At 43.4% G+C, this 19,861-nt stretch overlaps 10 protein-coding genes across 11 annotated transcripts; 4 read left to right on the plus strand and 6 right to left on the minus strand.

Annotated features, from left to right (window-relative positions):
• Window positions 1–927: 927 nt before the first annotated feature.
• Window positions 928–4,172, minus strand: LOC6728815 (vacuolar protein sorting-associated protein 16 homolog). The gene is made up of 9 exons (XM_002104113.4): window positions 3,994–4,172; window positions 3,734–3,923; window positions 3,411–3,681; window positions 2,665–3,353; window positions 2,484–2,611; window positions 2,283–2,431; window positions 1,943–2,226; window positions 1,287–1,876; window positions 928–1,224 (listed from the first exon to the last, which is right to left on the minus strand). Exons 1-9 carry the CDS (start codon window positions 4,047–4,049, stop codon window positions 1,080–1,082), a joined length of 2,502 nt encoding a protein of 833 aa, XP_002104149.1. The 5' UTR covers window positions 4,050–4,172; the 3' UTR covers window positions 928–1,079.
• A 188-nt stretch (window positions 4,173–4,360) lies between these two features.
• LOC6728816 (tryptophan--tRNA ligase, cytoplasmic) lies at window positions 4,361–6,291 on the plus strand. Its single transcript, XM_002104114.4, has 4 exons — window positions 4,361–4,681; window positions 4,758–5,169; window positions 5,237–5,816; window positions 5,887–6,291. The coding sequence occupies exons 1-4, from the start codon at window positions 4,486–4,488 to the stop codon at window positions 5,989–5,991; spliced, it is 1,293 nt and encodes a 430-aa protein (XP_002104150.1). The 5' UTR covers window positions 4,361–4,485; the 3' UTR covers window positions 5,992–6,291.
• Window positions 6,292–6,797: 506 nt separating this feature from the next.
• On the plus strand, window positions 6,798–8,710 carry LOC6728817. Its single transcript, XM_002104115.4, has 2 exons — window positions 6,798–8,270; window positions 8,331–8,710. Exons 1-2 carry the CDS (start codon window positions 7,603–7,605, stop codon window positions 8,467–8,469), a joined length of 807 nt encoding a protein of 268 aa, XP_002104151.1. The 5' UTR covers window positions 6,798–7,602; the 3' UTR covers window positions 8,470–8,710.
• Window positions 8,711–8,762: 52 nt separating this feature from the next.
• LOC6728818 (ATPase H(+)-transporting accessory protein 2) lies at window positions 8,763–10,735 on the minus strand. The gene is made up of 3 exons (XM_002104116.4): window positions 10,576–10,735; window positions 10,000–10,352; window positions 8,763–9,748 (listed from the first exon to the last, which is right to left on the minus strand). Exons 1-3 carry the CDS (start codon window positions 10,616–10,618, stop codon window positions 9,182–9,184), a joined length of 963 nt encoding a protein of 320 aa, XP_002104152.1. The 5' UTR covers window positions 10,619–10,735; the 3' UTR covers window positions 8,763–9,181.
• A 194-nt stretch (window positions 10,736–10,929) lies between these two features.
• LOC6728819 lies at window positions 10,930–12,388 on the minus strand. 2 transcript variants are annotated; one of them, XM_016175013.3, is made up of 5 exons: window positions 12,120–12,388; window positions 11,966–12,053; window positions 11,613–11,684; window positions 11,360–11,548; window positions 10,930–11,290 (listed from the first exon to the last, which is right to left on the minus strand). In XM_016175013.3, exons 1-5 carry the CDS (start codon window positions 12,374–12,376, stop codon window positions 11,066–11,068), a joined length of 831 nt encoding a protein of 276 aa, XP_016035504.2. In that variant the 5' UTR covers window positions 12,377–12,388; the 3' UTR covers window positions 10,930–11,065. The 2 variants fall into 2 exon arrangements, with proteins under 2 accessions (XP_016035504.2, XP_002104153.2); XM_002104117.4 differs by having other exon boundaries at window positions 10,930–11,305; window positions 12,120–12,387.
• A 436-nt stretch (window positions 12,389–12,824) lies between these two features.
• LOC6728820 lies at window positions 12,825–13,663 on the plus strand. The gene is made up of 2 exons (XM_002104118.4): window positions 12,825–13,130; window positions 13,198–13,663. Exons 1-2 carry the CDS (start codon window positions 12,946–12,948, stop codon window positions 13,598–13,600), a joined length of 588 nt encoding a protein of 195 aa, XP_002104154.1. The 5' UTR covers window positions 12,825–12,945; the 3' UTR covers window positions 13,601–13,663.
• Window positions 13,663–14,661, plus strand: LOC6728821. The gene is made up of 2 exons (XM_002104119.4): window positions 13,663–14,099; window positions 14,220–14,661. The coding sequence occupies exons 1-2, from the start codon at window positions 13,663–13,665 to the stop codon at window positions 14,659–14,661; spliced, it is 879 nt and encodes a 292-aa protein (XP_002104155.2).
• On the minus strand, window positions 14,654–16,396 carry LOC6728822. Its single transcript, XM_002104120.4, has 6 exons — window positions 16,080–16,396; window positions 15,791–16,027; window positions 15,586–15,726; window positions 15,374–15,529; window positions 14,862–15,317; window positions 14,654–14,799 (listed from the first exon to the last, which is right to left on the minus strand). The coding sequence occupies exons 1-6, from the start codon at window positions 16,293–16,295 to the stop codon at window positions 14,674–14,676; spliced, it is 1,332 nt and encodes a 443-aa protein (XP_002104156.1). The 5' UTR covers window positions 16,296–16,396; the 3' UTR covers window positions 14,654–14,673.
• A 241-nt stretch (window positions 16,397–16,637) lies between these two features.
• LOC27206437 (phenoloxidase-activating factor 2) lies at window positions 16,638–18,412 on the minus strand. Its single transcript, XM_044923221.1, has 2 exons — window positions 17,968–18,412; window positions 16,638–17,774 (listed from the first exon to the last, which is right to left on the minus strand). The coding sequence occupies exon 2, from the start codon at window positions 17,766–17,768 to the stop codon at window positions 16,710–16,712; it is 1,059 nt and encodes a 352-aa protein (XP_044779156.1). The 5' UTR covers window positions 17,769–17,774; window positions 17,968–18,412; the 3' UTR covers window positions 16,638–16,709.
• A 103-nt stretch (window positions 18,413–18,515) lies between these two features.
• On the minus strand, window positions 18,516–19,708 carry LOC6728824 (luciferin sulfotransferase). Its single transcript, XM_002104122.4, has 2 exons — window positions 19,315–19,708; window positions 18,516–19,168 (listed from the first exon to the last, which is right to left on the minus strand). The coding sequence occupies exons 1-2, from the start codon at window positions 19,647–19,649 to the stop codon at window positions 18,553–18,555; spliced, it is 951 nt and encodes a 316-aa protein (XP_002104158.1). The 5' UTR covers window positions 19,650–19,708; the 3' UTR covers window positions 18,516–18,552.
• Window positions 19,709–19,861: the final 153 nt, after the last annotated feature.

Raw genomic sequence — 19,861 nt, forward strand, 5'->3', positions numbered from 1 at the left:
ACCGCAGGCCGAAAAAACCACCAATGGTTTTCGACTGTCAGCAAAAGCGTTTTTTAAACAACGCCCGAAAATTGCCAAATAAATTCGGCTTACAGGCTACACGGCCACGCCGAATCGAACATCGAATCGCACATAAATAGTGGCCAAAATGTTTGCTACCAGGACATCAGAACGGGTATGAATGTGGTTGCCGCATTCAAATTGGCCGGGTGAAAAAAATAAAAAGGGAGTGTGCGTTAAATTTGCTTAAAATGAAGACTAATTGGAATTTCGTGTTGCCAGCATGGCTTCCCCCGCAGTCACATTTTCCAGCCTCCCATTCTTCTCTTCATCTTCTCTGCGGCTGGCAAACGTGTTTAGGGGCTATGTCAACTACTTACAGCCCGGCCGGCAGCCCCAAATGTGCCTGTGCCTGTTCCTCCCCTGCATCATGACGCCATTCACACTTTGAACCCAATAAAGGCGTCAACATTCGCCATTTTGCGTTTGCAGAGCCCGGCTATCCTGCCAAAAAAAAAAAAAATAGGAAGGAAGTAGACTTTTTCCTTGGCTTCCTTGGAGCCTTGGATGTGGCACTGATTATAAATTTTATTTACACAGGCGTCGAGCATCGGGAATTCGCGTTTATGGTCCGTATAACAAAATTGTCTACAAATTGCGGGGGGCCAAGCGAAGCTGAGTTACTTATGCAAAGGACAACAGCAAACTGTGTGTGCGTTAACTGGGTTTATAGTTACTGGCCTCGGCTCAGTGGTTGGTTTTTAGTGGGACACTGTGACAGGATGGCAGAGGGATGTGCCTTTTGGGAAATAAGGCCGGTGAGTTTTATGTCTTCAACTCAGAGGTGAGGAAAAGGAAATAAACTAGGTGGTTTCCTAACTTTTCTTGCATCACACACACTTCGTTTAATACCTTAAAGCGAACGAATGCATTTTTGGATTTTATTTACAAAATAATTTATATTTATTACAAGCATAATTACTTTTATCAAGCGCACGTCCTGATCGACAATACCGAATAAGCTTATTAGTGCTATTCGAATAGACATGAATATTTGTTTATGAATAGGAATGTTTCGACTACTTTCCCTCCAGCATGGCAATGCAATCGCAAACTTTGCTCAACAGTGTGCCATTGTTAACGATCGCCTGGTTCTTTTGCAACTCAAACAGACTGTGCACATCACGCTGCTCGAAGGCGGAATCTATGGCTTCGTTAAATAGGCTATCGAAAAGAAAGTTGTGCTTCAGTTAAAGGGATAGGCATAAGCATATAAGGCAACTCACTTTGCTCGCATATACCAGATGACCCGGCGATTGTCCCGACACCTTGGTATATACTTTCGCGCCTCCATTACATTGTCCTGTTTTAAGCAGACCTCGACAAAGGGATCGTAGCCAATGGGGCTCTTTTTACTTTTGGCTAACTTATCCAACTCCTCCCACTTGTGTTGACTAGAAAGTGTGAGGATTCGCAGCCACCAGAACCGCCGATCGGGCACTTTAAAATCGCTTCTGATTCGCTCTGCCTCTTTCAGTTCGCCGATCAGCAGCAATTCATGGATGGTCTCATGTATTGATAAGCCGCTTAAACTAACATTATACTTGGTGCTTAGAGTCTTTTGCAGTTTGATCAATCGGCTGGTATCCGCACAAAGCTCCGCTTCCAACGTGCAACGGCCCTGGGCATAGGCGTTTCCAATCATCGAAAGATTCGACTCCAAGCCTTCAGTTTCAATGGCATTCTGAAAGTGATACTCAGCGATTGCCTTTTGGTCGTCCTCGGTGTTGTAAATGCCATAGAGTCCAGCTCTGTTGGATTCCCGCATTATCTTTTTGTATATGTTTAGAGCCAGTGGATGGTCCCTAATTGTCATCTAGAATTAATATTCCATAATAACATCACTAAACACACTTATTCAAAGAGTAAACAAATGACATACGTGCAAATTGGACAGCATCATGTGCATTTTCATCTCCAGGAGCACTTGGGTTATCAACTCTGTATCGCCGGACTGTGTGGCACTGCCCACCGCCCGATCAAACTTGCGCATCTTCAGAAGTAGTGGTACGTGAAGCGAAGCACGCGACTCGAGCTCTAGCAGCTTAATGGCCAGGTCATCTCGTCCAGCTTGATGCGCCTTTGATGCAATATTGCAGAACGAAATTCCCTCGACCGACGGATTCTTGAACTTTTCAGTTATCTTACGTGCCACTTCAGTATCATCTTAAAATAAAAAGTTGGTTACTATCAGTTCTAAGGACAAAAAGACAATAACTCACTGGGATCATTCATCACTTTATGGTAAGCCCAGTGTTCCAAGATCCAGGATTCGGGCAGATTTAAATGCTTGGCCACTTGTATCGCAATAGCATAGTGTTTGCGGAATACCAAACGACTGAGTATTACCTCGGTATTAAGATGTGAGAATCTGAAATAAAAGTATTGATGAAATCAATAATAGAATTTTAAACGATGCTTACTGTTTGAAGGTGATGGGCATGGCGATTCGCTCATGCCGCAAGGTGTTAAGAACCCTTAGTATTCGCATAATTCGCATATATTCATCGGGATTGTGGTTTCGAATAAAGCCTTTGCCAAAGTAGGCCGTCTGAAAGAAATGGAGAGGTTAAAAGAAATATAAGAAATTGATTACTTTCCTACCCTGAGCAAGCTCTTTTGAGTTTCCGGACAAAACTCATATGAAGCCGCCTCTATACATTCGGACACTGCCAGATCGATCTTTTCCCGACACATGCTGAGATACTCATCCGACTTGTAGGACTTCTCCTCAAACTTTTTCTGCGCCTCAAAGAGATAGCTAGCCGGTTCCTGGCTGTTCACTGCAAATATGTTCTCAACGCATTTTGGCAGGCGCTGTATTATCTCATGCGAACTCTGAGTAATTATGCGAACACCATCCATTTCAGCCACAAGGAACATCACCGGATCGTAGGGAAAGTCACTGCGATCAGCGTTGCGATTTACAATTAAGAGGTATGATGGATATGAAATGACCACCGCATCCGCCACGCTGTTGTCAGAGTTCATGATCCACTCCATTTGTAGGGGCATATCTTTACGTCCGGTGTCGAATTCACAATACTTTTGCCGCATATCTACGCTTCCCAGCCAAAGAAGACCGGTGTTGGTGTACAGGGCCAGGTGCTGGTGGTTGTACGACACAGATATCTTTATGATTCGCTCGTGCGGTTTCTCAAAGAGATTGGCGGTAATAGTTCCCACAGTTTCGCCTGGAAACAGCTTTATGACCTCTCGATCCCTTCCCAGCAGACAGTAGCTGTTGCGTCCCTCGGTTACGATCTCCCAGCAGGAACAGTTCATGCTGGAATCTGTTGAGCAATGACAAAATATTCTTTTGGGAAATCAATGGATAATGATTTTCTTACTGGGAATATCCGGCAGCTTTCTTTCAGTCTTGCTGCTGTTCTGTTTGAGAAAAACCCGACCGGATGTGGTCATTACAGCCACTCCTGTGCCAGCTGAGGACTGGAACACCTTGCCCTCTACAATCTTTGTGACACTGGCCTCATCGCCGATGCTGTAGGACTCCTTTTCCCGACCAAACATGTCGTACACAAAGACGGTGGCGTTCTCCTGGATGCAGATAAGCTCCTCCATGTCTGACCAGCCCATTGCAATAAGTTTGCCATGGTTCCACTGCGGTGATTTAAATACTTTAGATAATATTTCTTACTTTCGGAAAACTTACCAATATGTGACCCATTTCCCTGCCGGTGGTGTCAAAGATGCGAATCATTGGTCTGGCGGTACCCTTAACCGGCACCAATTTCGTGGGATCACGCGTGACCGCCAGTGGTCCTCCATAGGGAGCCACTTCCACCCACATATACTCCAAGTCCAGGTCCAGCGGCCAATCGGGCGTAGCCAGTTCCACTTTTCTGTGAATGGGATTAATGGGCGTATCCTTCAGTTGGTTTGTATGGAACGGATGGGTTGGGAAATACCCACCTGTAGTAGTCCGGTCGCACCTTGAACCACTCCCCCGTATTGTACATGATAGGCATGTTGTCTGAGTTCTTAGTTCCTTATTTTAATCGAAAAACATTGGTCTTATCCGCTTGCATTTTTCACCCACAGTTTGCAGCGCAACAGCTGATTTTTCAGAGTTGTCACTCAACATCAGCAAATTTGCAATCCATCGATATTTCTCATTATCGATATTTTTAACAGTTGTTGAAACTGTTGAGGCTAGCTTAATTTTACAATTACTTTTTTTTTAATTTTAAGGCCGATTATAAAATATTTATAAATTAAAAAGATAAAGTAACTTAATTTTTTAAATTGAGCATAACGATTACCATCAACAAAAGCAGGGCAAATAATCGCTGGTGTAATCGATGGTTGGGACACTAATAAGCGCCTCGTTTCACATGTGAAGGGCCCAATTTCACTGGCCAGTATTAAATTATCTGTTAAATTCTTAACAATCAGACTGACGAAATGGCTGACACCAAGGAGACGATTGTGGAGGGCGTGGAGGCGTTGACACTGAATGGAAAACCGGACGCAGAACCCGTGGAAACGGGCACGGATGCCCAGGCACAGGAGGGAGCCACTGCACCCACTGAAGATGTTGTGGATCCATGGAATGTGGCCAGCAGCAATGACGCCGGCGTCGACTATGATAAGCTGATAAGTAAGAAGACATTTGCAGAGCAACTAATTAATGTAGTTAATCAACTGATTAATCTCCTCATGTTGACACGTTGCAGAACGCTTTGGCTCCAGCAAAATCGATGAGGAGCTCATCGCGCGTTTCGAGAAAATCACGGGGAAGCCCGCCCACCACTTCATCCGAAGGGGCATGTTCTTCTCGCACCGGGATCTGCATACGATTCTCACACTGCGCGAACAGGGCAAACCCTTCTATTTGTACACGGGTCGCGGTCCCAGTTCCGGATCCCTGCACGTGGGCCACCTGGTGCCCTTCATCATGACCAAGTGGCTGCAGGAGACCTTCGATGTGCCGCTGGTTATTCAATTGACCGACGACGAGAAGACCTTGTGGAAGGATCTGAAAGTGGAGGATGCCATCAAGCTTGGACGTGAAAACGCCAAGGATATTGTGGCCATGGGATTCGATGTAAATAAGACGTTCATTTTCAACAACCTGGAATTCGTAGGGTAAGTAAATTTAATTTATTTTTAACCTGAATAATATAATCTATAATATAATCTATATTGCTTACAGCAAATGTCCTGCCATGTACCAGAACATCATTCGCATCCAGAAGTGCGTTACCTTCAATCAGGTGAAGGGCATCTTTGGCTTCGGGGATTCAGACATCATTGGCAAGATTGGTTTCCCAGCCGCTCAAGCAGCTCCCGCGATTTCCAGCACCTTCCCCTTCATCTTCGGCAACAGGAAGGTGCACTGCCTCATCCCGTGCGCCATCGATCAGGACCCATATTTCCGCATGACTCGCGATGTGGCTCCACGTCTTGGCTTTCCCAAATGCGCGCTCATCCATTCGACCTTCTTCCCAGCGCTGCAGGGTGCCAAGACGAAGATGTCGGCTAGCGACCAGAACTCGGCTGTTTTTCTGACGGACACGCCCAAGCAGATTAAGAACAAGATCAACAAGTACGCCTTCTCCGGAGGACGCGTAACTGTGGAGGAACACCGCAAGCTGGGCGGAGTGCCGGAGGTTGATGTGTCCTATCAGCTGCTGAAGTTCTTCCTGGAGGACGATGACAAGTTGGAGGAAGTGAGAGTGGCTTACAGCAAAGGCGAAATGCTCACGGGCGAGATCAAGAAGCTGGCAGTTGAGGTAAGTGCAATGGTGATGCCACAATCTTCTCAAAATCATTGTAATTAATGTGCTCAAATGATCTTCTTAGACGCTCACACCCATTGTGGAACAGCATCAGGCCGCCCGCAAGCTGGTTACGGACGAAGTGCTGGACAAGTACTTCGAGCTGCGACCCCTGAAGTTCGGAAGTTAGAAAGCCAGCCGAGTTGAGGTACCTGCATTTGCTTGACATCGATTCTTACTACAAGTTTATATGAAATTAACTTAAATCAAACTAAGCGAAATTAGTTAAGCACCGAACCGACTAAGGCACTCCTATGTAAATAGCTATACAGAATTGATCTATGCCTTGGCTCTGAGTCCGTGTGGCGCCCACTTAATGCATCGTTGTACTCGCTATTTATTTTATTTTTTACACAGCGTGTTTATTTTTATAAAGCAGAAAACAATAAACTTCGGCTTCGATTTGCAATTGCCACCGCAGTGACCCACATTTGGGAAGTTGTTAGCAAGTCTATAAATTTTCCTGGAAACCCGAAACGTTCAGCCAAGGAGAGAAACAAAGCAACTCTCTAGGTTTCCCTAGAAACTACACTCTGCTCATATTCATTTCCGATTCCGCGCAAAGGTGCCTCTCTGGTTAGCCAGCTAGCAAAATAACTCTCGACTTCGCAAAAATGTAAGTAATTTTCTCACTTCTAGTTGTGTTTTTTTTTCTGGTAACCCGAGATCTTGCACATGAATTGAATTTCGCGGGCTATCAGTAGATATTCTTCTTTGTTTTCCCCTTGCGGTTATATTTTTAGGAATTCTAAATTTTCGGAAGAAGAAAAAAAAATTGCTAATTAATTACCATTAATTAAAAAAAGAGATTTAGTAATAATGCATAGTGTCAATTTTTCAGTCTTTTAAGCAAGTAACCATTTGAAATTTGACTTTAAAGCGAAAAATTACTAATTTAATTAACATTTTTAGAATAAAGATACTTGCAGGAATCATAAAAATAGGTATGGAATATATCAGATACATAATAGGATTTTTAATAGGATTATAAGAGCACTTAGCTGGCGATCACTGTTTTTCATTGACTTTAGAGAAACCGAATTAGTTTGAAATTAGAATTGGGCGAAGTTCGGAGCTAGATTGGCCAGGCTTAGGTTTCTTACCTTCATATAGACGAACCTATATTCATAACTGGCTATATGGTTATGTGTGTATTTTTTAATTAAGTCAAAACACTTGTGTTTACATGCGTCGAAAATACACTCTTACATATGGGCTGAGCTCCAGTGTGGGTGTTTGTACATAGCGACGATCAAAAAGAAAAACTCAAACTGAAGTTGTGGCGACGATCGTCGATCGCTGATCCCAGAGAGGGATCCGACATAAGTCGGACGCAACTCCAGCCTGCCACACGCGCCTCGATCACCATCCGCTGCCGTCGGAGTCGGATCGATCGGACAATAGCGAGGAAATTAAGACGCTTTGTTTGCACAGCGATTGGATGGGACAAAAGGACCCTCGACGACAAGTTGGTCCCCTATAGATCTGTTGACACACGTACAAAGCGGTGGCCTCTTGAACTAGACGAGATGTGGCCCTCATCAACCCCGGATGAGTAGTCACGTCTCGAATCGATGGATCGATGGTGAGCCATTCATCACGATCGCCAGAATCGTCTCTAATGCACTAAAAGTAAGCAAAACAAAAAGGTACAAGCTAAAAAAGAACCAACCGAGTCCAGGTAAACCTGCTGCAGTCCGGCCACAACTCTTGATCGGTCATTCGAAAAGCGGCTTAAGCGATGACGGATCAACTGCTGAGCTCCACGGCCGGCGTACCGGGTGATCCACCGTCAGTTCTGGTGCCCGTGTCAGCCTCCACGGGTGGACCCTATTTGAGCGGTGGATCCGAAGGCGAGGCGGAATCATCGGAACAGCCAGTGCTTCTAGAGCTCGGTGCCCCTCAATCGTCAAATTGTCCGGCAGTTAGTCTCAACTACACCCTAACCGCGGATGGAGCAGGCTTGTTGGCATATGCGCCAACTCATCCGCACAGCTACTCACCCAACCTGATGGGTGGCTACGAGAAGGAAGCGCACAATATGGGTCTGTTGCCACCCACTTACAGCGTCATACCTCAGCCGGTGTCGATGTGGCATGCTGGCCAGGTGGCCACCGGTTCGCCAGTGGGCCTGGAGTGCAACAAACCCAGTGAGCTGGTGCCTCCGCCCATGTATATGAGCTATAGCGGCGGTAGTATAGCCAATAGCACTGAGGTGGACATCGCCAAGGAGCACAATCCTGCCTGGCGGGAGAAGGCGCTGCAAATGGAGAAGGACTACCGACGCACCGCCTGCGATCGGGAAAGAACCAGGATGCGGGACATGAACCGAGCTTTTGACCTACTGCGCTCCAAGCTGCCCATATCCAAGCCCAATGGGAAAAAGTACTCGAAAATCGAGAGTTTGAGGTAAGTGAAATTATCTGCGTAGAGCTCAGTAATATATTTATTTGATATTTCCCTATCCAGGATTGCCATCAACTACATCAATCACCTGCAGGCCATGCTCCGGGAGAGCTCGGTGGGCCAAAATGGCAGTGGATGCTGTGCCTGGAGCGGCGGAAGTAGTTCACCCTATGATAATGGCAACGATCATTGGGGAGCGTAATTTAAATTAACGAATATCTAAGGGAATTCATTTAAATAATCAACTAAAAACTTGTGTTATCTTATATCCGCAGTTTGCCAAAGTCATTCCATGAACCTTTAGAAGTATAGGTGCATAGAAATTCGCTAAAATTTACGATTTTGAAAAGAAAAAATTTAAATAGCTTTAATTTAATATTAGTCTATCATGTTAACCTTTTTATAAGTGCAATAATTGAATAAATGATCAAGAATAACACCTATGATATCCATTATTATTAGCCCCAATAACTAGATTAAGAAACCAGACGCAACTTTGTCTTTTTAGGCTATATATATTTAACTTTACTTTTCAACACTTCACATTTTGATAATTTACATATGATGAATCGTTTGAAGAACTGACTGACTTGGCGAGTATGTTGTGCATATTCGTATATATATAAACCTAAAAAGTACAACAAAACAGGAAAATGTAACAAATTGCTATGGAATTGTTGCGACGCCCGCAACTGCATCGAAAACTGATAATTTTGTTAATACTTATTTATAGATAATAAAACCAACTACTGCGACAGCTGTCCGCACACACACAAACACACAATTTATCCGCTGTTGGATTGAAGTAGAAGTTGGCCAATTTCAACTTAAAAGGGGGACGAAATAACAAAGCGTAACGCAAGCTCCTCTCGCTCCTCCTGCTCCTCTCGCTTCTCAACTCCTTCTGCTCCTCCTTAGTTGTCCTTCTTGATGCGTGTGGAGGTCATGCGGTAGATGATGGAGTCCCTGCCGGGATCCATGGCAGCGATGGCATAGCAGATGGCCAGCAGCGACAGTCCGAAGACGACCATGAACCACAGGATGATGTTGAAGATCACCGGGTAGTCGCTGCCGTAGTAGACGGCTAAGTTGTAGGGATTGGTGGTGGAAGCGGCAATGGTGTCACGCTTGGCACGCGATGCTGCCACGTCCTTCTCCGTGGTCTGGACAAACAGAACCGAGTCGCTGGACTTCTGGGAGGCAGCAAGCAGGCGGCTGATAGCGGCCGACAGCAATTTGTTGGCCTCATCCACGGCCACGGACTTCTCGCCATGAGCCTTGGCCACTCCATCGACGGAAACGCGCAGCATCAGGACATTCGAGGGCTTGGCCATCTCAGCCAGATGATCGGCGGCACTGTTGATGAATCCAACCTCCTGCAGGAACTGCTTGTCAGCGGTGTGCAGAGAGGGGTTCAGGTGCTTGGTGGGCTTGGCGGCTGGGGCTTCGAAATCACCGAAGCAGGACTTCCAGGCTTGAACCTATAAAAAATATGCGTTTAATTATACATAGGTCTCTACTTTAGATGCGTAGGGGGAAGGCACTATGAATCACTCTATAAATCATGTGATTGTATAACTATCCATCATGTTGACGATTTACGTTTGGAAAGTTATAGTAGAGAAGCGCCTTTAAACAAACTCTAAGATTAAGATCATGTTTTCAGCCACCTAAAGCGGTTTGGCTAATTAGTTAACTGAAATGTGCTTTTCCCCTTTAAGACACCACTTACGCCATCGTTGAACTGCTCAAAGTTAATATCGCAGACGGGCTCGTTGGCTGCCTCCAGTTCGGCGGCCAGGGCGTTCAGAGAGGCGTCCGTTCCGGAGCCTGTCAGCTCGTAGGTCTTGACGTTGCCGGCGGTGGTCACGTGACCAATGCCCTGGACATGCACCAGAATGACGCCCTTGGCCAGGTTGAAGGGATCGTTGATGGTCAGGCCGTTCCAGTTGGTGTCGCCGCTGACGGCGTTGCCCATGGAAGCGTAGAGCACATCACCAACGTAGTGGCTTTCCAGTGCATCGTTGCCCTTGAAACTGATTGCCTTGGGACGGTTCAGCACGGTGAATTCGCCAGAGGCATTGACTGCAAAATAGGAAGAATTTGCTCATAAGTTCTGTAGAATCTAACATATTCGTCTCCTTTGTCCAAGATTCTGCGCATGCATGTGGGGAGCTCTTTGGAGTCCCGAGTTCTGGGTGTCACCACCCCCAAACGGGAATCGATGAGTACAGAATATCCACTTTTTGGCTGCTTTCCACTTGCTGCGCATGCATTTCGCTTGATTATTGATGGCAGATCTACTTACTGGCCGCTATAAACAGCGAGAAAATCACGAAAACTCTCAACATTTTCAGTTTTCCGCTGGACTTTTAATCATATGACGAACGACTGCAAAGAAAACCTTTTCTCTTCCCCGATATCTCCCTGACTATCATGTGATGAACAGGGTTGTTGGGGGCAGTTATCGAATGGGTATCAGTAGGGTTGTCGAGGAGTGCGAACTATCGATTGTATTGGTATTTATAGTTGTGAAATTTATTATGTATTTTTATTTATTCATTAATTTTTATGTAAGTAATATTTATGTGTGCCTACATCGATTTTAAATAACACTTCTAAGCATTGAATTAACGATTATTTAATAAAAAGATTTCAGTAATCAGGCTTAAAATAATTTATTTTGTAATCACCTTTACAAAGTTAAATGTAATAAATCTATGTTGAATTTAAGACAGACGTTTTCGAACATTTTCCACATTTTAACATTTCAAAGTTATCTATAGTTAAAATACATTTTAATCGCGTAGGGCGTCGATTTCCAGTCGAAGCTTCTGAATCTTAAGCAAAGTCAGTGTGCGCTCTACTTTCAGATTGTCTGTTTCCGTTTTGAGAAACTTGGTCTTACTCTGGAACTGACTGATCTCGGCTCGCACCTTTTCTGCTCGCAATGCAGCTAAGCCATTTCTTGGCCTGGCCTCGATGATCGTCGCCGATCCATTGGCCAAGTCATCCGGGTTTTGCTGCAATATGTAATGCTGCTCGATAAGCGTTAAAATGTCTTAGATAGTTGGCAAATTGTGAATATTTACTTCTTTGCTTTCGTCCAGGTACTCAGAAAATTCGGGATTTTTTATCTCAACATTGGAAATTTCAAATTCCAAATTTTGCTCGCCAGACTCTTCCGTTTTGGTCAGCTTCCTTTTGCGAATTTCCCGTTTCACTCTGGGTTGCTCTTTGGGCGCCTCAGCCTCGTCAGCATCGTCCAGAATTTGTTGTATCTGGAATAAATAATAACCATAATGTAAGTATTTGATTTAATTAACGCATTTTCCAACTGCGTACCTTAACAATGATCTCCTTTCCTTCGTTGGCATTATCCAAGACGCCATCATCATCGCCAGAAATCTTCTGGATCTGCATAAAAAATATATTTTTGAGTGTAAGCATTAGTGTTCTATAATAAGTAACATTTGATTTACATATGAATGTAGAAGAATGGGGTAGTAATTTCAAAAGTCAAATCATTAAGCACTGGAGTGTATTCGGAAAAAGTTCGAACCGAATATTTGTCAAATTACTTGGGGTTGACATTATAGTGTGCAAAGTATCTTTGGGATTTATTTTGAAGTGCATTTGTCCACTGGACCAGACATATACATACATCCAATGTATCCACATTGGAAGCATTGAGTTACCTTAATCCTGGGAGCCTCGTCATGATCCTTCTCGTCGGCAGAAGTGTACATTACAGCGCTTCTACTTCGCCGGGCATCGCAGGTTTGCCTACAATTTAATAAGAATTACTTGACGCATGTAAACACAATGTTTGGTGTATGCTTGTATGGTTACCTGTGTAACGATAGCCGGGATAGCGCCGTATTTTGGAGTACTTTTTCGCAGAAATGACAGGTGGCCGAGTATTTGCCATTCTCCAAATTGGCGGTAAATCCGTGGGTTCTGTAAAAATCCTCTGACTTCTTTCTGGGCATTTTAAAATGCAACAATCGCAGTAAGTTCCAATGTACTATACACGATGCAAATAAAAATGGCTTCACTACAGATGCATGTAAAATCCACGCTTGCATACGATAGACATATATCGACATATCGATAGAACAATTTTGGGATTGATCAGTTCGATGCGGTTCTTTTTGTCAAAACGATATTTAATAGAGATCAGAATTAATTTGATTATATATATTAATGTATATCTATGCATATACGGGTGAAGTAGTAAGCTTTTAAAGGTTTTGCTTCTTAATTTTACTTATATGCATTTCTATATATGAACGCTCTTCAATATAGTCTATTTTTTAAAGGTCGACACATACATTTTTAGTTATATTCATTGTACTATTAGCTGCCCGATAAATTAATCGTTAAATATTCGAAGTTAAATATTAAGCAAAATGAAAGCACTTAAATCTTATATTTCTAAGCGAAACACCATAAACTTATTCTTTTCAAAAATTTGTTTTTAATGAATAACGAATTTTTAGCCAGACAAAGTCATTTTTTACAATTCAGTCATTTCACAGATGATTCGAAAGTAAACATATAATTAATATTCAAATACCAGCGACCATCGATAGAAGTCGATGGCATGTCATCGATACATCGGTTGACTTTACAGCAGCAACACTGTCACGTAATTTAACACAAGCCGTATGTAAAAATGTCGCAAGCAAAAAAGGCCAAGCGACCCTCGGGCCTTTCGAAGGATGAAACTTGGAAGAAACTTGGCTTTCTACCCGCGTTCAAGGGTGGCAAGGATGGGGAGCCAAAGAAGTACCGGGCGCTGTGCACCCACTGTCGGAAATGCCAGTCGAACACCAGCATAGACCGGCTGATTATCCATAGGTATGTATCATAATTTTTCCCGCTCATTTGCAAGTACAGTCCGTAAAATGTATGTATGTGGCTACAGGAAGTCATGTCTCAAGTTCCGGGAGGATCTCACCGCAGAGTTCGGTATTAAGTTGGAGGCTACGGAAGCCGCTCCGGCAGAACAGAGCTCTTCCGGCTCCACAATTGACTTCACTTCGAATATTCTACTGGACAAACTGATCGACGAGGATGATAGCAGTGCACGCAATCAGGAATCCAACTTGGTGAGCTACTTGACCGATCTGGATCAACTGGTGATCCCGTCATCCGACGCCAATCGACTGCAGAAGGATCTGATCAAGGCGGAAACGGAGTACCTGGTGGTCAAATCCGAGTACTTTACCAAGATGAATGAGATATCCGAACTGAAACGCACCGTTACCTTGTTGGAGGCGAAAAAGACACAGCTGGAGATCGCCAAACTGCGTGCTGAATGCGAGTAGCCTAAGCTTTTTAAGTACACTACATTTTAAATTTCTTGAGAATATACAAATTTATTTAGATAATGAATAATAGTGATGCGGGGAGTTCGATTGAACAATTCATAAAGATGCCCGTCTATGTCGGCTTGCTGATTAAGACTACGGCCCAACTGTTGTCGCATCCCATGGAGCTAGTTCGTGTGAATATGCAGGCGAACGTAATCCACCATAGCCGTTTAACCATAAACCATATGTTCCGGCTAATGGCCCGTCATGGATTACCCGGATTTTATTACGGCATTGTGGCTGCTTGTCTACGCTGTACTGTTCACACGATGTCAACGTACACGTTGTTCTACAACTTACGGGATAACAAGTACGTCCTAATGGTGCAGCCGTATAACACTAGCATGGTCCTGGGTTTAACCGGATTTTGGGGCGGCGTATTGGCAACACCGTTCGCCAAGCTGGCGGTCATTCGGCAGGCTGATCTTACGCGCGGATCCTACGAGAGGCGCAAGTAAGAATATGGCCGAATAAACATAAATAGGCATTTTCCGGTTTAATTTTAAAACCAGTAAATACCTATATATGTATCTTTTAATCTTCCAAAGCTATGAAAGTTAACCCTTTTTTGTAGCTATCGAAATTTTTGGAGAGGACTCAAATGTATGTACGCAAAGGGAGGATTTACTTACCTATTTACCGGTTGGAAGATAAACTCGCTTAGTAGCACAGCCGTGGCCGTGCTGTATACTCCTATTAGTGATCAGATCCATACAATGATATCATCGTTCAACAGACTCGACGAGCCGTGGCTTAGCGATCTCATAACTATGGCGCTAACAGGCAGTATTATCACAGTCATTATGACACCAGTGGATGCGTTAGCTACGCTAACTTTAAACGAATCCTCACACTATGGCCGCACTTCCTATCCATATCTGTATCAGAAAATTATCCGAAAACATGGCTACAAGGGCTTCTTTTTTGGATGGAAACCGGCACTAATGGCCCTTATCCCACATACAGTTTTGGCAACATTTGTATATCGCTTCTTACTAGATCGCTATATAACATAAAGACCCCCATATTTATTCACAAATCTTGAGGTGTACAATTGACAGAGCCTCCTTAAATTCTGATAGTTGTGCGGGCATTGTTTCGGTTATCCCGATTTGCAGTTGGAACCTAAAGACTTCGGTGAACCGGGAAACGAGCTGGTTAAAAATAGAGACTGTTAGAAGTAACCGAAAATATATATATAGACATGAAAACATACTTTTAGAACTGGAGGTGCCTTCTCGTGGGCCACCAAACATTCCATTAGTACAGCCACAAACTTCCCGTAAAACTCCGGCAGGTGCGGATGCAAAGCTTGCAGAGGTATTGGCATGATGCAAACCAGATAGCATCTTAGCAGTTGCTCCAACAGCGCAGTGCATACCTCGACACCTTGGAGCAGCTTGCTCGACTCCAGGACAAGCATTTGTAGGATGGCCTTGGCCCAACGATAGCTGGTGCTAACATTTAGAGCAAGGCATTTGTCCCGACACGCTACCAATTTATCTGGTTCGCATATATCCATGGCCAAAGCAGTTTCCACATCGCTGCGATTGATGGTGAAGTAGTATCCCAGTCGGATGATATACTGCAGCAGGCAGATTATAACTTTAGGGCTAGAGGCCATTGTCACGTTCTGAATGAGGCGCTCCAGCATGTCGTCGCATTGGTTCCACTAAAGTTGCAATCATATTTAGGTACAGTAACTAGGGTAAGTTTTAAGGTACGCACCGTGAAAGCATCTAGATCTACAAAGTGATCCAGACATAAATACAGGCAGTTCCAAACAGAGTCGATGGCTTCAATGGAGTCCATGTTGTACACATCCTTGAGGGCATGGTCATAGATCACACTGTGCACGTTTAGTGCCTGAATGTCCTTGGAATCCTGGAGGATGGAGTGTTTTATTGATGGTCTTGGCGTTAAAGTGGTCTAACACCTACGCTGAATTTCAACATCACTGAGAAGATCTTAACCCCGAGTTGCTTGTAGATGGTATCATAGCATTCCCGCACATTAAGACCCACGGATAGTGCGAAAGCCAACATTTGGGTGGGCATTGTGGATTTCTTTCCGTAACGAAGCTGCGGGTTAAGGTAAGTGAACAAACTGGACTATCTGGATAGATATATGTCTGTTAGTGTATACCTCTAGATATCTGCCGAAACCATGTACAGCTCCTAGTTGTCTTTTCCAGCAATCCCTGTGCAGTTTCTTCTCGTAGTATTTCAGGATTTGAACATCCGTCGACTTCCACCAATTGGAAGACAGCTTACTAGCCAACTCATTGGCATTCCTCAGGAGATTACCAGAATCGTCATTTAGTTGGTAAATTGTAGGCGAAGCTGTCAATTCGCAAATCAGCAGGAGGAGCTTGAATCTCAGCTGAAAGTAAACTAGATTGTAGTCGTAGAATTGAATGTTTGCAAAGCACAACCTTTTCGTGTCCTGCATCGCCACTCTTCTGGAGGAATTCCTGCACCAAATCGTAGAGCTTTGGCAGATCCTGAATAAGTAGATAATGGTAGCTGTTGAATTGCGACGCCTCCAGCTGAATGTTGTCCAGGTCCTCCTTCAGCTCCGGCAGCATATAGAACTCCAACAGCTCACACATGTGAGTGGCGAGCGCTTCGGTGGTATCATCGCATGTCATATTGTTTTCCGAAATTCTTTAAAATTATATAGCATCCAAAACGTAAACAGAAAAGCCGGCCAAATCCGATAACACTCAAAAACTATCGATTTAACAGAAGTGTTAAGATAACTTTTAGCAGATGTGAAAATGTTAGTAGAAATGCGTTCGTCACAATACTTATTTTTAATAAGAAAAAAATTTAGTTGTATGTTAGTGACGAACATAAAAAAAATACAATTTATTTTCACAAGTATTAAAAGAACAGGAAATACAGATGGCAATGGCACCATCTTTAATAATTCAAGTCAAATATAGCATTTGTATTGATTTATTATATTATTATTTTAATTTATTATTTTTACTACAAAAAGAACATCTATGTTTTGCTTATATATTTATTTAAACAGTTAAATATTTTTGTAATTGGCTTAATCAGGCGGTATAGTAAGATATATCAAAATTATTGGCAGTCATTTCCTGGTCAATCCAATTTCGCATCGAGGATACGTCGGACACGAGCCCTACCAAGTTGACGAATTTTGACGACAAAATGCCACTAAGCTGGTAGCGATTTTCCCGGGGATTTTCAAGGGGACAGGCCAGCGGTCCACCACCATCGCCATCGCCTAAATACTGGCTTCGCAGGCCTGCAGCGCATAGGAAGGATGTGTGCAGGTAAATCGGCTGTCCAAATCGATCGATACAAATGTTCAGTGGAATCCGTTTCATCCTGGTTGAGTATCCGACCGAGTCATCGTATTCATTCTTGCCCCATCCATTGGCATAGCACACTGAGGTGGGTGCTGGAGCAGCTCCTTGGTCAGGTAGACATATCACATTGATATGATCGTTCAGTTCGAACGATTGCTCGAGGATTAGAAGTGCCGCATCATTCTGAAAGCTGACTGGACTGAATGTGGGATGCTCTATAATTTTTAGCACCCTTATCTCTTGAGCATGTAGAAACTTAAAATTGGATTTTAAGTCCAATATCCCAGCACGAACCGTATAGATTCCCCAATTTTGAACTCTGTGGGCGGCGGTCAAAACCACCCGCGGATGAATAAGTGTGCCTGCAAAGGAATAGTTACCGGAATTCAGGACAGCCACTGTCCAGGGAAATTCGCCAAATTCGGATTTATACTCAATGCCATATTGGATATTGTTTAAACCACCGACATTGCGAATTCCACAGCCTCGTCTTGGCTTTGTGCTCGAGATTGAACGGGATTTATTGAAGGGACAACATAGTATCCTCATATATGGACAGTGGATCTCTTGAATATCCAAAATACGATACAATGCTGGATCACATTGGTTATAAGGCACACACTGGCAATTTGTAGAATCGTGCACACTTTTTGGACTTTCACCAAAAACTTTTAAAAGGTTCCTTCTCACATTTTCCTCTTCTTCAGAATCATTTAATATTTGGGCGCTCAGTTTTGAAACAGCACAAATTAAGACCAAAAGTCTTAAGAATCCGTTCATTTTTATCTGGAATATGAGTCAGAAATTTTTATTGGAATTAAACAAGATAATTGTCTTAATGTAAAAATTTCATCGATGCTTCTTTTAATTTCGTGTGAAAATAATTTGCGTGAAGTCTTATCACTAAAATAGAGATGAATAATTTTTTCCGAAATTAGTGACGTATACAATGACTTGCATATATTCCAAGAAAAAATACCTTTTTATTTTGTTCAATAATAGAATTTCGTGTGACAATAATTTGCCTGAAGTCTTATCACTAAAATGGAAATGAATCATTTTTTCCGAAATTAGTGACGTTGTTCAATTAGTTGCATATATTCCAAGAAAGAATACCTATTTATTTTGTTCAATAATAAAATTGCCTTTATCTAACTTTATAATTATAATAGGTTTATACGATTTTGGGCTCTTAGATCGTGTCCTTGTTCATAAATACCTCGTTTCCAACTTTAATTTTAAGGAATTTTGATTCACTTTGAGTTGTAGAGAACTGAATCTTGTAGTGCTCGCAAGCGCAGTATAGAAAAGACTGGTGGTCTCAGATTTAAACACAAGCCTTCTTAATTTTAAAGCTTATGTTTTTAAGAGCTTTAGATGTTGATAAGAACTAGACACTGGAAAAAGTTTTTAAAGGAACGAAATTTAAAAAAAAAAAAATGTTAATTTAATTTAATGTGCGGGTAAGTAACCAATAAGTCTGGTTATAGCTATTCATCGTCTCCATAAACGTATTTTATCTGTTTCTCCAATAACAATCCAATTTAGTTTATTCAAATCTTTTTCACTCGTAGTCAAATTTTAATCCGGCACCACGCATATGTTTCTCGCTCCATTCATCAAAGCGCTCCGACATCTCATTGCCCATGTGATTGCGCCAATCCCCGATCTTGCCGTTCCGTATGAACTTGGAAGAGGATTCCGGAAGCACCTTCTCCAGATTCACCGCCTTGTTCGCCCGCATCTTGTCGAATGTGAGGTGATCGCACAATCTCTGCAAAGTGCTCACATCGAGGAGACTGTGTACGCCCAGGAATCTGGCACAGCGGCGAACCACACTGGGCAGATCCTTGACCATGTCCTCGTACTTGATGAACAACACATTATCGTCCTGGCTACGTTTCCAAAAGGGCAGCACGTGCCTCCAATAGGATCCCATCGGTGTGTGCCCATCCAGAAAAAGATCCACGAATTGCTCAAAGTTCCCATTGATGCCGTGCAGCAACTTGCAGTAGTGATAGTAGGAGACGCAAAGATCCTTGGGATTTCGAGCAGTGTACACGATCCTCGGCTTCACCGTCTCAAATTGCTCGGGTAGCAAATGCCAGGACAAGTGGGAGCGTGCAAAACGTGGGCGTGGCAGATTGCGAACCAGATCCACGGTATTGCCAAACTTTTGGCTGTCAGGCGAGGAGAAAGTGCAAAGAGACGAAAAAGCTTTTTGAATATGGATTTTCCCGCTTCACTCACTTATATACACTAGTGTACAAGTATGAGTAATGTATGAGTTCAGAATGATATACATATGTAGTTTCTTCATACTTACGCCACCGCCTCGTGATGATCGGTGCTAAATAAAGCAGACAGTTCAATGAGCGGAGAACGCAATCTCAAATCCTGCTCAGCGGCCACGTAATCCAACTGGTGACCCAGCAGCCAGACCATCTCCTGGGCCCACGTCGATCCGGTTCGTGGATAGGACACCATCCACACGTCGTCCTGGTAAACGGGAAGCGATCGAATCGATTCGCCCAGCTCCACGTACTTCCTGGGAATGATCAACTGATCGGGTAGCACCTCAACAAAGCAATTTTGGGCCGGAAAGACGGCATTAGTGCGTCGGAGTATGTCCGCCTCAAGTTCACGATAGATCAGCTGCATGGCTCCCAAATCTTCCAACTGTTTTGGCCAAAAAACCAAAGCACAATGAAGCCAAAGTCAAGTCGAGTGGCAAGTGCAAGTTGAAACGAGGCAGTGAAGTGAAAATTGCCTTTGGGAGTTTCCACCAACACGAACTGGTTTGTGCAGCAAAAAAGCTCTTGTAAGGTGAATTCAGGCTTCAATAACTGCCTGAATAACTAAAATTGAAAATC

This window comes from Drosophila simulans, chromosome 3R (genome assembly GCF_016746395.2).
Source record: "Drosophila simulans strain w501 chromosome 3R, Prin_Dsim_3.1, whole genome shotgun sequence".
NCBI classification, from domain to species: Eukaryota; Metazoa; Arthropoda; class Insecta; order Diptera; family Drosophilidae; genus Drosophila; species Drosophila simulans.

Bases quoted from the DNA above. Each gene is read 5' to 3' on its own strand.
- LOC6728815 (XM_002104113.4), bottom strand. From the start codon at position 4,049: ATGCCTATCATGTACAATACGGGGGAGTGGTTCAAGGTGCGACCGGAC. The intron at 2,612-2,664 runs GTAGGAAAGTAA...CATTTCTTTCAG, and splicing joins CTCAAAAGAGCTTGCTCAGG to ACGGCCTACTTTGGCAAAGG. The intron at 2,432-2,483 runs GTAAGCATCGTT...CTTTTATTTCAG, and splicing joins ATGCCCATCACCTTCAAACA to ATTCTCACATCTTAATACCG.
- LOC6728816 (XM_002104114.4), top strand. From the start codon at position 4,486: ATGGCTGACACCAAGGAGACGATTGTGGAGGGCGTGGAGGCGTTGACA. The intron at 4,682-4,757 runs GTAAGAAGACAT...GACACGTTGCAG, and splicing joins CGACTATGATAAGCTGATAA to AACGCTTTGGCTCCAGCAAA. The intron at 5,817-5,886 runs GTAAGTGCAATG...TGATCTTCTTAG, and splicing joins TCAAGAAGCTGGCAGTTGAG to ACGCTCACACCCATTGTGGA.
- LOC6728817 (XM_002104115.4), top strand. From the start codon at position 7,603: ATGACGGATCAACTGCTGAGCTCCACGGCCGGCGTACCGGGTGATCCA. The intron at 8,271-8,330 runs GTAAGTGAAATT...TTCCCTATCCAG, and splicing joins TCGAAAATCGAGAGTTTGAG to GATTGCCATCAACTACATCA.
- LOC6728818 (XM_002104116.4), bottom strand. From the start codon at position 10,618: ATGTTGAGAGTTTTCGTGATTTTCTCGCTGTTTATAGCGGCCA. The intron at 10,353-10,575 runs GTAAGTAGATCT...CCTATTTTGCAG, and splicing joins CTCGCTGTTTATAGCGGCCA to TCAATGCCTCTGGCGAATTC. The intron at 9,749-9,999 runs GTAAGTGGTGTC...TATTTTTTATAG, and splicing joins TTGAGCAGTTCAACGATGGC to GTTCAAGCCTGGAAGTCCTG.
- LOC6728819 (XM_002104117.4), bottom strand. From the start codon at position 12,376: ATGTCGATATATGTCTATCGTATGCAAGCGTGGATTTTACATGCATCT. The intron at 12,054-12,119 runs GTAACCATACAA...ATTAAATTGTAG, and splicing joins TCCCGGCTATCGTTACACAG to GCAAACCTGCGATGCCCGGC. The intron at 11,549-11,612 runs GTACGCAGTTGG...TATTTATTCCAG, and splicing joins GAAAGGAGATCATTGTTAAG to ATACAACAAATTCTGGACGA.
- LOC6728820 (XM_002104118.4), top strand. From the start codon at position 12,946: ATGTCGCAAGCAAAAAAGGCCAAGCGACCCTCGGGCCTTTCGAAGGAT. The intron at 13,131-13,197 runs GTATGTATCATA...ATGTGGCTACAG, and splicing joins GACCGGCTGATTATCCATAG to GAAGTCATGTCTCAAGTTCC.
- LOC6728821 (XM_002104119.4), top strand. From the start codon at position 13,663: ATGAATAATAGTGATGCGGGGAGTTCGATTGAACAATTCATAAAGATG. The intron at 14,100-14,219 runs GTAAGAATATGG...CCTTTTTTGTAG, and splicing joins GGATCCTACGAGAGGCGCAA to CTATCGAAATTTTTGGAGAG.
- LOC6728822 (XM_002104120.4), bottom strand. From the start codon at position 16,295: ATGACATGCGATGATACCACCGAAGCGCTCGCCACTCACATGTGTGAG. The intron at 15,530-15,585 runs GTAGGTGTTAGA...TCCATCCTCCAG, and splicing joins CAGTGATGTTGAAATTCAGC to GATTCCAAGGACATTCAGGC. The intron at 14,800-14,861 runs GTATGTTTTCAT...ATTTTTAACCAG, and splicing joins AGGCACCTCCAGTTCTAAAA to CTCGTTTCCCGGTTCACCGA.
- LOC27206437 (XM_044923221.1), bottom strand. From the start codon at position 17,768: ATGAACGGATTCTTAAGACTTTTGGTCTTAATTTGTGCTGTTTCAAAA.
- LOC6728824 (XM_002104122.4), bottom strand. From the start codon at position 19,649: ATGCAGCTGATCTATCGTGAACTTGAGGCGGACATACTCCGACGCACT. The intron at 19,169-19,314 runs GTAAGTATGAAG...CTCGCCTGACAG, and splicing joins GATCATCACGAGGCGGTGGC to CCAAAAGTTTGGCAATACCG.